General features: G+C 32.5%; 1 protein-coding gene and 1 long non-coding RNA gene across 3 annotated transcripts; both read right to left on the minus strand.

Annotated features, from left to right (window-relative positions):
- Positions 1-5,354: 5,354 nt before the first annotated feature.
- Positions 5,355-6,012, minus strand: LOC140181730 (uncharacterized). Of its 2 annotated transcripts, none has more exons than XR_011876851.1 (2): positions 5,922-6,012; positions 5,355-5,805 (listed from the first exon to the last, which is right to left on the minus strand). It is a non-coding gene; the product is annotated as an uncharacterized lncRNA (long non-coding RNA). The 2 variants fall into 2 exon arrangements; XR_011876850.1 differs by having other exon boundaries at positions 5,394-5,805; positions 5,882-6,012.
- A 1,780-nt stretch (positions 6,013-7,792) lies between these two features.
- Positions 7,793-13,827, minus strand: LOC112771796 (transcription activator GLK1). The gene is made up of 6 exons (XM_025816615.3): positions 12,801-13,827; positions 12,376-12,516; positions 12,015-12,308; positions 11,031-11,090; positions 10,719-10,826; positions 7,793-8,452 (listed from the first exon to the last, which is right to left on the minus strand). The coding sequence occupies exons 1-6, from the start codon at positions 13,248-13,250 to the stop codon at positions 8,294-8,296; spliced, it is 1,212 nt and encodes a 403-aa protein (XP_025672400.1). The 5' UTR covers positions 13,251-13,827; the 3' UTR covers positions 7,793-8,293.
- Between the last annotated feature and the right edge of the window lie 551 nt (positions 13,828-14,378).

Below are 14,378 nucleotides of genomic sequence, written 5' to 3' on the forward strand. Positions count from 1 at the left end.
GGAAGTTGCTCACTCCAGTGCCCGACCTCATCCTTCTCAAAGAGAAAAAGGGTTGAGTCCTAGAAGTCACTGGAGGTGCTCTCTAAAGAGGACAAGGGTGATAGGTCAATTTTTGAGAAGCAAAAAAAACTCCATGGGTTTATGAGGGGGTGAACCCTTAATCCCTTTGGAGTGAGCAATATCCCGTTTCTAAGCTTGCTGATAGGATTTCTCAATATCCTGGGGATATGAGGCTGACTCATCATACGGGTGTGGAAGGGATGGGAAAGTTTATCCAGGTTGGTACATTTTTGTTGCTGTTTAGGTTGTGTTGTTTGTATATGTGCTTCGTTATTATTTGTTCTTTTTGTTGTAAATTGTGACTTCTCGTTTGCTGTGTGTTGGCCATGGCATTGAGCTTCTAGGTGCAGAGCAGTATGCTGTTGCTGAAAAATTTGTGAACTTGGAGCGATCTGTTAAAGAAAAGGAGAATGTGATCATCGATGTAACCTCTAAGATGAAGGATAGGGAGGAGGAGGTTGCTAAGCTTCAAGATCAGATACGTCTCTTGCAAAATGAAATTAAGGAAAATGACAAGACCAAGGGTAAGATGACCTCTCGCATTCACGAGTTAGAAAATGAGGTTTTGGAGATGTTTGCTGCAGGTTTTAATCGAGCTGTGTTTACGCCCGACTTTGATGTCGGGAGGCTAGACGTGACAAAAATTGTGGTGGATGGCGAGCTTGTTGAGGATGAGGCGGGTGAGGACATGATGAGAATGCTCCTCCCCTCTCTGATAGAGATTAATAAGTTTGTTTTATGGATATTTTTTATTATTTTGTATTTTGATACTTTGGTTTGATGACCGATCTAGTGTCGGTGTGTGTTTGAACTGATTTTCAACGTATGATGTCGACTTAAGACTTGAAATATTTGAATGCTTATTTTTGTATGTTGCATAGATGTTGTATCCAACTTTTCGATTTGCGTTGGTTCGGATGAAATGAGACAGAATAGTGTATCAAATAGAAAGGAAAGAATATGTTTCATTTATGGTATGGAAAAAACCTTTCAGTTTGAAAGGCATGGAGTGGTTGGCTTTGTTAAAACCTGTCCGAGTAAAATCCTCATTAGGGAAAAAATCTTGTGATCAGGAAAAAGAGTACCTGCCCACTCCAATTTGTTTACAATGAAAATTAACTATAATAAAACTTCAATGATGAAATGTTCCAAGTGTTGGGTAAGGCCGTCCCATCTAAGGTTTCTAGGCAGTAAGTCCCCTTTCCGATGACTTTGGAAACTCGGAAAGAACCTTTCCATGTTGCTGCTAACTTTTCATGTCTTGTGAGCTTTCAGACTTCCTCTATTTGTCTTAGCACTATATCTCTTTGTTGTAGTACCCTCGGTCGTACATTTTTGTTATAGTTATTTTGCATGGCTAATTGCATGGACTTCTGTCGAACTTCAGCCAGGCTTCATTCCTCACTTATTGTATCGAGTTCGGCTGATCTGGCATCCGTATTGGCTTCTTCGCTAAAGTACTCGGCCCGAGTTGAACCTTGAGCAATCTCGATTGGGATCATAGAGTCCATGTCGTATACTAAACGAAATGGGATTTCTTTAGTTGTGGATTGTGGTGTTGTATTGTAGTTCCACAGTATTTCTGGTATTAGCTCGACCCATCATCCCTTAGCACCTGTTGGTTTTTTCTTTAAGGCCTACAAGATGATCTTATTAGCTACCTCTATGAGCCCATTACTTTGCGGGTGTTCGACAGAGGAAAAATGATGCTGAATGTGAAGGTCAGTTAAAAAATATGCAATTTTCTTATCAGTGAACCGCCGACCATTGTCAGAAATGATTTCTCTAAGTAAACCATATCTACATATGATTGATTTCCAGATGAAAGCGCGTACCTTGTTCGAGGTTATTTTTGCAATGGTTGTGCTTCTACCCATTTAGTGAAATAATCAATTGCTACCAATAGAAATTTTACCTATCCTGCTAATATTGGGAATGGTCCTAGAATGTCCATCCCCCATTTGTGAAAAGGCCAGCTAACATCCGAAGTATGCAATAGTTCGGCCAGATTGTGAATGAGTGGTGCACACTTCTAGCATGCGTCGCATCTCTGTACTTTGTTCATGCAATATTTGCGCAAGCTCGACTAGTAGTACCCTGCTCGTAGGGTTTTCGTGGCCAAACTCCTACCTCCAGTGTGGTGGCCACAAATGCCATCATGAACCTCGGGTATAGCAGCTTTTACTTCCGATGGTCCGAGGCACTTCAATAATGGTCAAGAGAAGCCCTATTTGTACTGGTCATCTCCCATGATTGTGTAATGGCTTGTTTATGCCTGAATTACTTTGGTTGTTCGTTTTTTGGTACTTCTCTGGTTTTTAAATACCGAATATATGATCTTTGCCAGTCTTCCTCCCGCGACACACTTAAAACAGTCTTGGTATCTAAACTTAGTTTTGTTAGTGAGATACTGAGATGTGACATAGTATCTATTGAATCTATTATTCTGGAAGTAGCCAATTTAGATAAAATATCGGCCCTACCATTTTGTTCCCTAGGTATATGTGATATTTCAAAATTTTGAAAATGTTGTATCATAAATTTTGCTGTATTTAAATATTTTTCTAAGAGCGGATCTCGTACCTGAAAGTGATCAGTTACCTATTGTACTACAAGGAGGGAATCACAGTATACCTTTAGGTTTTGGATTTTGACCTTTCTTGCTAATCTTAGTCTGGCTAATAGTGCTTCATACTCGGTCTGGTTATTGCTTGTTTGAAAAAGGAATTTCATTGATTGTTCGGCATGCACTCCAATGTTATCTTTCAGTAAGATTCTTGCTCCACACCCACTTTCATTTGATGCTCCGTCTACGTATAGCTCCCATTCGGGGGATAAACTTTCAGGAGTGGTAAATTCTGCAATAAAGTCGGCCAGTGCTTGTGCCATAGGTGATCCTCGTGTTTGATAACAAATGTCAAATTTCGAAAGTTCTATCGACCACTTTGTGAGTCGTCCTGCTAGATCTGGTTTTGCCAATATTTGGCGTAATGACTGGCCGATCCGAACTATTATCTGGTGGGTTTGGAAATAGTGTCGCAAATGCCGAGCTGTGATTATTAAACCAAATGCTAGCTTTTCTATTGTTGGATATCTTATTTCTGTGTTTTGCAGGACTTTGCTCACAAAATATACTGGATGTTGTTCTTTCCCTGTTTCTGTTACAAGTACAGAACTGACTGTGTTAGTTGAAATCGAAAGGTATAAGTAAAGGGGATTACCTTGCTGAGGTTTTCGAAGTATAGGTGGTGAACTGAGGAGGTTTTTAAATTTGGTAAAAGCCCTTTCACATTCATCTATCCAGATGAACTTCTCGGCTTTCCTCAGGGTGTTGAAGAAATGATATGACTTTGCAGCCGCCGCCAGCAAGAAACGTGATAGTGCTGTTAGGCGGCCTGTGAGTTGTTGTACTTCCTTGATTGACCGAGGTGACTGCATTTGTATCACAGCCTGACATTTGTCAGGGTTGGCCTCTATCCTTCTGTGTGTTAGTAGGAATCCGAAGAATTTGAGAATATGAGAATATGAGTTCTCGGATGAAGCCTGCATCGAGCAACTTTTGTGTTCCTGCTATTGTTGCGTTTCTCCTTTCTGTACCTAAGTTCCACTTTTTCTGTCGTATAGGGCAGACATTCGGATTGACTGCCAACTTGTGGCATATAAAGTTTGGGTCAATTCCTGCATGTCTGCAAGCGTCCATGCAAAAAGGTCGGTGTTGGATCTTAATAGCTGACAAGGTGTTGTTTTCCTGCGGAGAAAACAGAACTGATGTTAGTAAATTGGTCGGCCTTTGCTAGTTGTACCTTTTATAGGTCGCCCGTTGGAGTAGGTTGACTAGTATTGTTCACAGGGTCCAGCTCGGCCAGAATTGGGATGTTCTCTGTATTGACAGAGTTTACTCTTGGGATGATTTCCTTTGGTATGGTCTTTAATTCCGCATTGTAGCATTGCCGTGCTTCTTTATGGTTGGCATGCACTGTTGCCACTATATTGTCCTGCACATAAAACTTTATATAAAGGTGAACTGTAGAAACAATGGCTCCAAGAGTTAAGAGATGGGCGTCCAAAATGATACTATAGGGACTAGTACAATTAACTATTAAAAATTGTATATCTAGGGTTTTTGAATTCGGAAACTTTCCTAGTGTTGTTCTTAACCATACATAACCTGATACGAGTACCCTTTCCCCGGAGAATCCTACCAATTCTCCAGTTGAGGCTTGTAGGGCCTTGTCGCTGAGTTGCATCTTTTTAAAAGTGGAGTAGAACAACACCTCGGCGCTACTCCCAGGGTCCAATAGGACCTTCTTGATTCTCAATTCTCCCATGTGTATGGAAATTACTACTGGGTCATTTAAATTCGGACATTGAGACTTGAAGTCGAAGGCACCTAAGGCAATCCGTTCTATTGGAGGTGAAGTATGTGTCTGTGGGCGAGATTCGTCCATTGTCATCATGGCTCAGTAACTCCTTTTCCTAGCCGTATTTGTTGCTCCTCCTCCTGCAAAGCCTCCAGAAATATAGTTTATTACTCCTTTCGAAGTAAAAGACTCGACTATTCCATGCCAAGTTCCTTTGTCTTTGTGAACTGAACTATAATTCGGCTTATCTGTGTCTCTGGTTTCTTTTAGGTGACGTGTTTATCTAAGAGGCCTTGTCTGGCTAATCTTTCCAATAGGTCCTTGGCCCCTATGCATTCATCGGTTGTATGGCCATATTTTTGGTGGAATGCACAATGTTTGCTTCTGTCTACATACTTCTGGTCCTGATATGTTCATGCTTTGCTTGTCGGCTTTATAAGTTTGTTATGTAGGATTTCTTTAATTATATCCCCTCTCTTGATGTTGAACTTAGTGTACGATTCGAACTTTGGTGTCAATTTGAAAGGTTTCTTAAGGTCCTTGTTTTGGGATCTATGCGGCCTTTCTTCTTCTTTTCGAGATGGTGGTATTTCCATTCTTCGGGCCTCCCTTAGCTCCTCGATCTCAATTTTCCCGGTTGCTTTGTCTCTAAATTCGGCCAGTGTCTTCGGCTCCGCTACCGCTATCGCTTCCTGGAACTTTCCAGGTCGGATGCTGCTTTTTAAAGCATGTAGTTGTACCTCTGGGTTGAGATTTGGGATTTCCATGGCTGCCGTCATGAATCGTGTCATGTAATCTTTCAGGCTTTCATGTTGCCCTTGTTTGATTATACTAAAATAGGTAGAATCTTGTAAGTAAACTTTGGATGTTGCAAAGTTGTTTATGAATAGCTTGGCGAATTCGTCAAAGCTTGAAATTGAACCTGTAGGCAAATTAGAAAACCAAAGTAAAGTGGCTCCATCCAAAAAGGTAGGAAAAAATCGGCACAAAATAGCTAGGGTCGAAGTCACTGTTAAGAAACATTATGGACTCAAACTTAGTAATGTAAACTTTAGGATCTTCGATTCCTTTATACGGTGCCAATGTCTAAAACTTTTAGGCATTTTAAAGTTCATTATTTCTTTGGAAAAAGGGTCAATCCTCTGCCTTTCCGTCTTGTGGGGTGCTCCGCCTGTTTTTGTGTTTGACTTAGAATGATATTCTTTGTGAAGGTCGTCATTAGCCTTTTTTATGGTCATCTTTTTCATTGCCGTCATTCTGCTTTGTCGCTAGTAACTCAGCCATTTGCTGGACTTCTGCTTGTAGAGCGGCATTCACAGGCAGAAGCTCAGCATTAGTTGGAGGTGGTTGAGAGGTTACCGAGTGGTCCATCATGACTTAACCTCTGCCCAAAAAAAAAGGAATTACAAGAAAGAACTAGTAAAACGTTAGATCAAATTGAAAACAAATTTTGGGCCCACAGTGAACGTCAAATATTCTGACAAGGATACTCTTCCATACTATAGGTCGGCTCCGCGCTGTTCTATGAATTTTGGAAGCCTCTCGTCCAACAAGGAAGTAGTTTCGTGAACTAAGACTCAAACGTAGTACCTGCAAAAAGAACTCCAACACTCAATTCAGTAAAAAATCTTAAAAAAAGTAATTATGATAGAGTGTTCTGTTTTTCGATCTTCTACTCCTTATTGCCAATCCCAACTCTGATTTATAGTTGCTATAGCTGAAATATTCATCGGTTTTTTAATCGAAATATCCATAGCATTAAGTACAAGATTTGGAAAAAAAGTTAGTTACGATAGAAACTTATATATTTTGAATTTGTTTGATCTTATGGAGGTATAACCCGATTTTGCCAATGTATTAAGAATACAATACAGTTTCAATGCATACATGTGAACTTTGAGATTTATTTGGTTCCCCCTCCATATATATAACATTTAAGGACTTCTACAAACCAAATAGAAAATGTTTATGTAATTTTTGTTTCTTAAATGTTAATGACTCTTATGTACTTTCAATGTTTCTGAAACTAAATAAAAAAAAAGTAAACTACTAAAATGATGGTTGATTTGTTAAGATATTAACAAAAATATTTTTACTTTTAATCACAAAAAATGTCAAAATATCATTGAGCGCGATATAAATATTTTAAAATATAATAAAATAATTAAAAATATTATTTTTTATAAGTGATAAATGAATTTTATTTTTAGATTGTTTATATATTTGATCCAAAATTTTGTAAGAATATTTAAATAATTATTTAAAAAGTACATATAGAAAAATCAGACCAAACTTTAATCTCTAGAATATTTTTTTATTTTTTAAAAATATTCTTGGCATTTACAAAAAAAAAATTACTTAGTCTAAAATTACTAAATTTTATAGATAAAAATATTTTATTTTTTTAATTATACTTGAAAAATTACATTAAAATTCAATGTTTAAAACATTTTTTAAAAATATATATTTAATATTGGATATTTTGTTGTGTTTTATAATATTTTAATGACATTTTTATTGTTAACAAATCTGATAACATTTTTATCGGCGTTTATAAAATTGAGGGCGGTTTTAAATTTTTAATAGCTTATTAATTATCATAAATAAATAAATAAATAAAACATTAATATCTAGTGATGGTTAATAAATGCCGTAAACTTTTAATAAGAATTATAATATTCACTTTTAAATAAATACTGATATTTATATTTAATGGTTAGAAAAATGAGAATGAAGAAATAATTTATAATTAAGGTCTTTTAATTTAATTTATGATGTAAGTTCATATTAAAACCGTATTCAAGAAACTTGCAAGATGGATAAAATTATTATTGAAAATATTAAATTAATAATGATATCTCAAAAGATGATATATAACAAATGTATAAATTGGTTCTTGTTGTTTAAAATTTTAGCTAAATATTTAAATTAAAATAAATTATTGTAATCAAGTAGTATAATAAGATCTTAATTTTGTTGTTAAATATTTTAAGTTTTAATAACTTTTTACCCAATTTTTAAGCTCGGATATAAGACTAATAATTTACCTGCATATATTTTTTTTTAAATTAAAAGTGAGACTCGAATATAGATAAAAAGATTATGTTAATTGAGCTCTAATTTATTAACATTTATTTATATACCTTTGTAAAAGAAAAAATATACTATATATTCATACCAATTAAACTATAACTTATTGACATTTACCTGCATATATTTGTAAAAGGAAAAACCATGCTATATATTCTAAATCATATTGTCATAACTCATATTAGTGAGTAACAAAAACGTATTCTTATTAGAAGATACAAATAGTATACAACCTCATACCTTAATTAGCATGAATATAAATAGACGCAAATTTATCACTCTTTTGCATAATAGCTTAGGATCAATTTACTCATATCATGAGATTTAATTAATAAGTAATACAAAACTCACAGCTAGGGTTTGTATATGATAATCCACAGGGTCATGGATACACAGAATGATGAGTAGTGAATATTAGTGATGGCAAACAAGTAATGGTAATCCACTCTTTTTGCTAAGAGTAAAACGACAAATAAATTTTTGAGAATTTATATTTTGAATAGATTAATCTTTAAAAAAAATATCAAGAAAATCTTTTAAGATAACAAATGTAAATAAGTTACTTTAAATTAAGATTTTCTATCTTAAGTCCACATCTATTATACTAAAAAATTTTATTGGTATTTTTTTTTAAAGACTAATATATTCGAAGTATAAATTTTTAAAAATTATTTGTCATTTACTCTCCTACTAAACAAACAAAAAAAAAAGCTGAGAAGTCGTCGAATTAGGGTTTAGCATAAATCAAAGGGGCAAAAAAATAGAGCCCTCTCCTTGAAAGATTAATTAAGCACAGGAGTTGAGGGTGGAATTTTTGGAATTCCTTGTCTCTGTAACTCACCCACCACACACTCTACCGCTGGAGCTTTAAGCCCAAGTGGCAGTGGCAGCCATGGTTTTGATAATACATCACCAATCGCAGCATCTACGCTTTCCTTTGACTGTTGATTAATTAAACACAATAACAACAACCAGAAACAAGTTAGATAATTGAATCAATCATGCATGAAATTGTATTTACCGAAACAAACGAAGTGAGTTTCTTGTATTATTTAATTATTGGGATTAACGATGAAAATAGAACAAGGAAATTAACTATCCATGGAACGTGACGAATCCAACAAATGAAACTTTGTATTTATGGACAAAGACGAAAAATGACAGAAAGAGATGGATTTATATGGAGATGAAGAAGAATTACAGGCATGGTACATCTAACCAATTCAAACTTTTTTTTTTTTTACAAAAGATAGGAGATTCGAACCGGCAACCTCTTAATTGAGTATGGGGAGACTATGCCATTTGAGCTATTACTCATTGGCTCTAACCAATTCAAACTTATTTAATCACAATATGGTAATTATATTCAAAAATATTATTTATACACTAAAATTAGATACTAAAATCAGTAACTAATGTATTTGTGTATAAATATATGTATGAATTTAATTTACTTTTAATATATATTTATATTTCAATATATATTTGATACTAGTGACTAACTTTGGTAGCTAATTTTAATATACACGTAACATAGTCAAATTATATTTCTTCTATTTTTTCTTCTTTGATGATTAACATCAACTCAATAATAATATTTGGGAGTATTATTATTACTATTACTATACAATCATATTAAGTGTGTATATAAAAAATTAACTACTAAATTATTAATATAAAATAGATATTAAAAAATAAAATATATATTAAAATAAATTATATACATATATTTATACATAAATATATAATGATCGATTTAGTAATAAAATTTTTATGTATATATAATATTTTTTATTATTATATTATGAAGACCTTTTTAATTTAAAAAATAATCTAAAGAATTAACTATGATATAAGTTAACTAAACTAATTTTTTTATTTTTTGTTTTAAAATTCAAAAAATTAAAATAATAAAAAATTATCTTTTATTGTTTTTATAATAAACATATTTTTTAGTTAATTTGTCAGAATTAGCTTCATTTATAGTTAGTTCCTAATGGAACCGATTATTTCTTTTTATTATACAATTGTGAGCCTTTTATAATGTAGTGTAGTATGTATGAGTTATTTAATTTATTGATTCAGTTTTTTTTTTTTGGTGACTCTTTATTGATTCAGTTTTATTTACAATTCAATTTTATTTCTAATCATTAATAAATGTTGAATTTATTGTAGTATGACTTTTGTAGTCTTTTCTGTTTTATTAGAATATAAAATATATATTTATATATAAAACTGCTTGACCCATATGAAATGTCTGACGAAACATTAAAATATATATATACAATAAATTTCATATGTATTTTTATATATAGAATGCATTGTATAAAATTTTCATCACAATTATATTTTACTACTCTAACTAAATATATCCTGTAAAATCATAGAATTTTATTAAAAAATTATTATCGATGATGAAACCAAAACATTTTTTAAGATTATCTATTACACGTCTACACTTTTTATATAATGCCAAAGTTTTATTTTTAAATCTACGGGGAAAAATTAAAAATAAAAATTTATATGTAGTTATTTTTATGCAAAATTAATAGTTAAAATTATTAAATAATTTAATATATTTAATTAAATTATTAATTTCATATAAATAGAACTGTTGGCGAGATTTTACCAAAATTAAAACTAACATGTGCAGTTCCACTTTGTAGTAAATAATAACCAACTATTTTTTCTTTTTTTTTATTTGTATTTGTACCTTTAAAAAGAAAAAATTTGATTTTCTATATATATAATTTGAATTGATAATGCAAAATATTTTATATAATTATTTAATTATAATAATCTTTTTAAATAATTATTCATACGATTAATATAAAAGATATTTTTTATATGTATAAAACTATTTTATACAAATTATACATATCTGTGTACGTGCGCGCGTATTTATTTTTTTAATTTTTATGCATTCATATGATAAAAGAGCTTTATATGATCGACCATTTAATTGCTTAAATATTTTTTAAAATAATACATTTAAAATTAATTATTTTTAATGATGTAATAATACAGGATTAATTATTTATCTAAAATTTTTTATATTAATAATACATAGAAATTAAATTCATATAATACTATACAACTTGTTTATTCAATAGAAAGAAGTATTACTTTGATTTACCATTTTTTAACCGTGTTTGTATTAAAATAATCGAAGTATACAGTACAAAGAAGCGAGTGAAGAAAATTTACCGGATGGAAGTCAACTAGGGGCTTGGGCATGCCGGGATCTACTTTATAGATGGCACGCTGTGGTGGTGGGATACCCGCCACGGTGGTGGTTGGCGGAGAACCAAATCTCTGCATGTTTAATTGTATTTAATTTCCTCCATATTGGTGAGTGAAGCAAAATAAAGCACACTTTAATTTTGAGTTGAAATATGTTACAACATGATTTGTGTATGTATGTGTGCTCATGGTGAGATATTATATAAAAAGATTAGGATCCAAGTTTGAAAGGAGAAGACAAGTAGAATGGTTCCAAATGGGGTCATGAGTAGTTACCGTTGTTGTCAGAGGTTGTGGAAAACACGGTGTTGCTGGTGGTACTGCCTTTTGATGAGCCTGTACTCAAACAACAATAATATGCACGCCTCTTAGAGTTTAGACACAAATTAATGCATACAAATATCAATTATTAATCAAGAAAAGTCTTGTTTAACCCTAAACCCTAACTAAGTAATGATATGAAAAAGTTAAAAGTATTTTTGAAGCTGATTTGTTCTCAATTTTACTATTAGATAAGATATGAGATTTAAATCAATTAAATTTCGTACATAATTCAATGATAGAGAAAAATAGATTCAATTAGTATGTGAAAAAGAAATTAATTTTGATACAACGTCGTAGTATAAAATTATTTTAGATTTGCATCAAATCATATAACATCGTATTAGCGAAAATAACTCTCTTTTATATTAACTACGTGAATGATCATTTAAAAAAATGATTATCATTGTATGACTGTATAAAACGTTTAGGCAACTACTCAAATGAAGATGCTAAAAACATCTTTTTATGAAGATTCTTGTGTTAAAAGTGTACTTTGTTTGTTTAGCCACACTTTAAAAAAAATAACACTTTTGTAACACATCAAAATCAAACCATACATTTCATCATCTAATGGTAAAAAAGAAGCATCTTCATATAAAGACAATAATAAAATCTTCATGGTAGTATCCACCAAACGTTTATACTATTATTAGTGCATAAAAATTAAACTCATATAAGAAAAGGTGAATTTTCTTAAATAAATAAACAAAGCATTTATTATCAATTGAAGTTAAACAATTATATTATGTATACATACAAAATTAGTTATCGATATAAAATATATATTTAAATATAAAATATACATTAAAAATGAATTAAATAATATAAATATATATATAATTACACAAATAAAGAGTAACTAATACTTTTTATATATATAGATGTAATATTTATAAAAGTGAAATTATATATAAAGTAGAAAAGAGAAAGAGTTACCCTTTGGTGGTGAGGGTGGTGCCAATAAGAAGGGTCTGAAGGCCAAGGTGCAGGAGGCGGTGGCTGATGAGGTTTAGGCGGCCACATGTGCATGGTGGGATGACCCCACACATGTAAGGGTCTAAACTGGGGCGGCATTGATGTAATTGGAGTGGGAGGAAAACCAATGGTTGGTGCAACCCAAGGGCTCACCTCTCTCTTCCCTCTCCCTCCACCATACATCTGCCTCCGTTGACTCCAACTTGCTGCTTCAGCCTCCCGAGCTAGTATATGCTTCCTATGTGATCGATATTTCTGCATTCAATTTTCCACAGTTTAGAACAATATATACCTCTTCAACAGTAACTATATATATTGTTACCTGAAGGTGGCTAGCGATGTTATGGCGGGTGAGGCAGTCAATTCCCATGATCTCTAGAATCCTTGAAGGGACTGCTTTATCAACTCCCAGCTGCTCCACTGCTTGAACAAATCGCCTGTGCAATTCTGGGGTCCAATCCACCTAATTTTATTTATTTCACACAAATTAAACATCATCAACATTACTATATAGGACAGTTGCATTAAATTTAGATCTTCTATGACACCCTGTAGCTTATGGTACCCGTGAGTGAGTACCTTCACACTCTGGGCGACAGTATACAGATAGAGACAGAACCTTAAAACGTTCATTAATTTCATCAACTTCACCCAAGCCTAATTACTTAATCATCTCATATCCAATGAGTTCAAGTCAAATTAATTAGTAGTTGCAGAGAAAGTAATTTCTAAACTTACTGTACTTACCTTCTTAACCTTTTTCTTGGTTTGATGAGGATTCTTTGATTGACATGATGAGGAGGAAGATGATTTTCTTCCTTTATTATCACCTTCTTTATTACCAGGGGATGGATTCACTACGACGGATCCATCTCTTTTGCTCACTATCTCCTCCCCTCGACTACTCGACCCGGATTCCGAAGAAGCCGATTTGCCACAACCATTCAAGACTAGGGATGAAGAATTGTGAGCTCCGCTGAGTGAGAAGTCGGCGAAGATGTCAGGATCCATTTCGAGATCCGGCAAGACATCTGCGTGGCTGATGCCGGCGAAGAGATCGTCGAAGTTGATGCTTTCCAACAAATTGCCCTCGGATAATTCAGCAAAGTCGTCTTCTCCAATGATGGATAAGGTCTCCAGGTCCTGTCCTTGGATTTCATCATCTCTGTTGGTCCTCAAAGGTGACACCGCAAGCATCAATCCTCTCCCCAACACACTCTCAAGTGAATGAAAGATAATTTGAATTTGAAATTGTGATGAACAAGCAAGGAGTGCTTAGCTAGTTAGTGCATGAAAAGTAGTTGTTGGATAGTTTGGAATTGAATTATTTGAAGAGTTGGAGAAGGAGACCTTGGTTGGATGTGTGTGAACCACAAGTTGTGTTATGAGAGAAGTAAATGAAGTCATTTTATATATGTTTTTGTTTGGGCGTGTGGCGTGCTACACCAGCTACATGCAACTTGCAATGCACCTCCCATCTGCGTCTGCAAACAATAATTCTTTCTCCACCATATTCCATAAAATCAAATCAAATCAAATATAATATTCAAAAAGCACATCGACTTGATTTTTTATACCAAATTTAACTATTTTTATTCATCTTAAATTGATTTTCTTTCCTATTCACGTTATTTTTCACGACAATTATTAAGATCTGAATTTAATTTCATACACATATTTTTTTAATGAGATTTTGAATGTTTTTGTGCTATATAGTTTTGAATATTCATTTGAATGCTAATGTGAATAAAAAATTAAATTTAAAAATGGCAAATAATAAGTAGTTAGTTTCTAGTTAGACTTTATAGTATTTTGAGTAATTTTTTATGGGTTATGTTAGTTAACCAATAACTTTTTTTAATAATATGAATAACTACTAATTAAATCAAAATACACTATACTTCTAAATTATTCACTTAAATTTTAATATTAGAATAATCATCTGCACAGCTAGTGAAATGAATATTCAATATATCTATTATTCACATTGTTTAATATTTTTATTATCTACCTATACTTTTCCATTTTTTATTTATCATAGTAGTATTTCTAACTCAACCAAGCAAAGACTAATATACAATACTATAGATATGACTATATGAGTCATATTTAAAGATTTGTTATTAGTTAATAGGTTGTTATATCCATAAGATAGAATCTAAATTTTTAATATTTATCTAAATAGATAAATGAGTTAATAATTAGACCAACTTAAAATAATTACATCTTTAGTTATTATAGAACATTGATAGGTGTTTAAAGAATATAAAATACTAAATAACTTCATGAGAAAAATTTAATTCACTTACAGGTTTTGTGAGGGAA

The sequence above is a fragment of the Arachis hypogaea genome, chromosome 18 (genome assembly GCF_003086295.3).
Source record: "Arachis hypogaea cultivar Tifrunner chromosome 18, arahy.Tifrunner.gnm2.J5K5, whole genome shotgun sequence".
Taxonomy (NCBI): domain Eukaryota; kingdom Viridiplantae; phylum Streptophyta; class Magnoliopsida; order Fabales; family Fabaceae; genus Arachis; species Arachis hypogaea.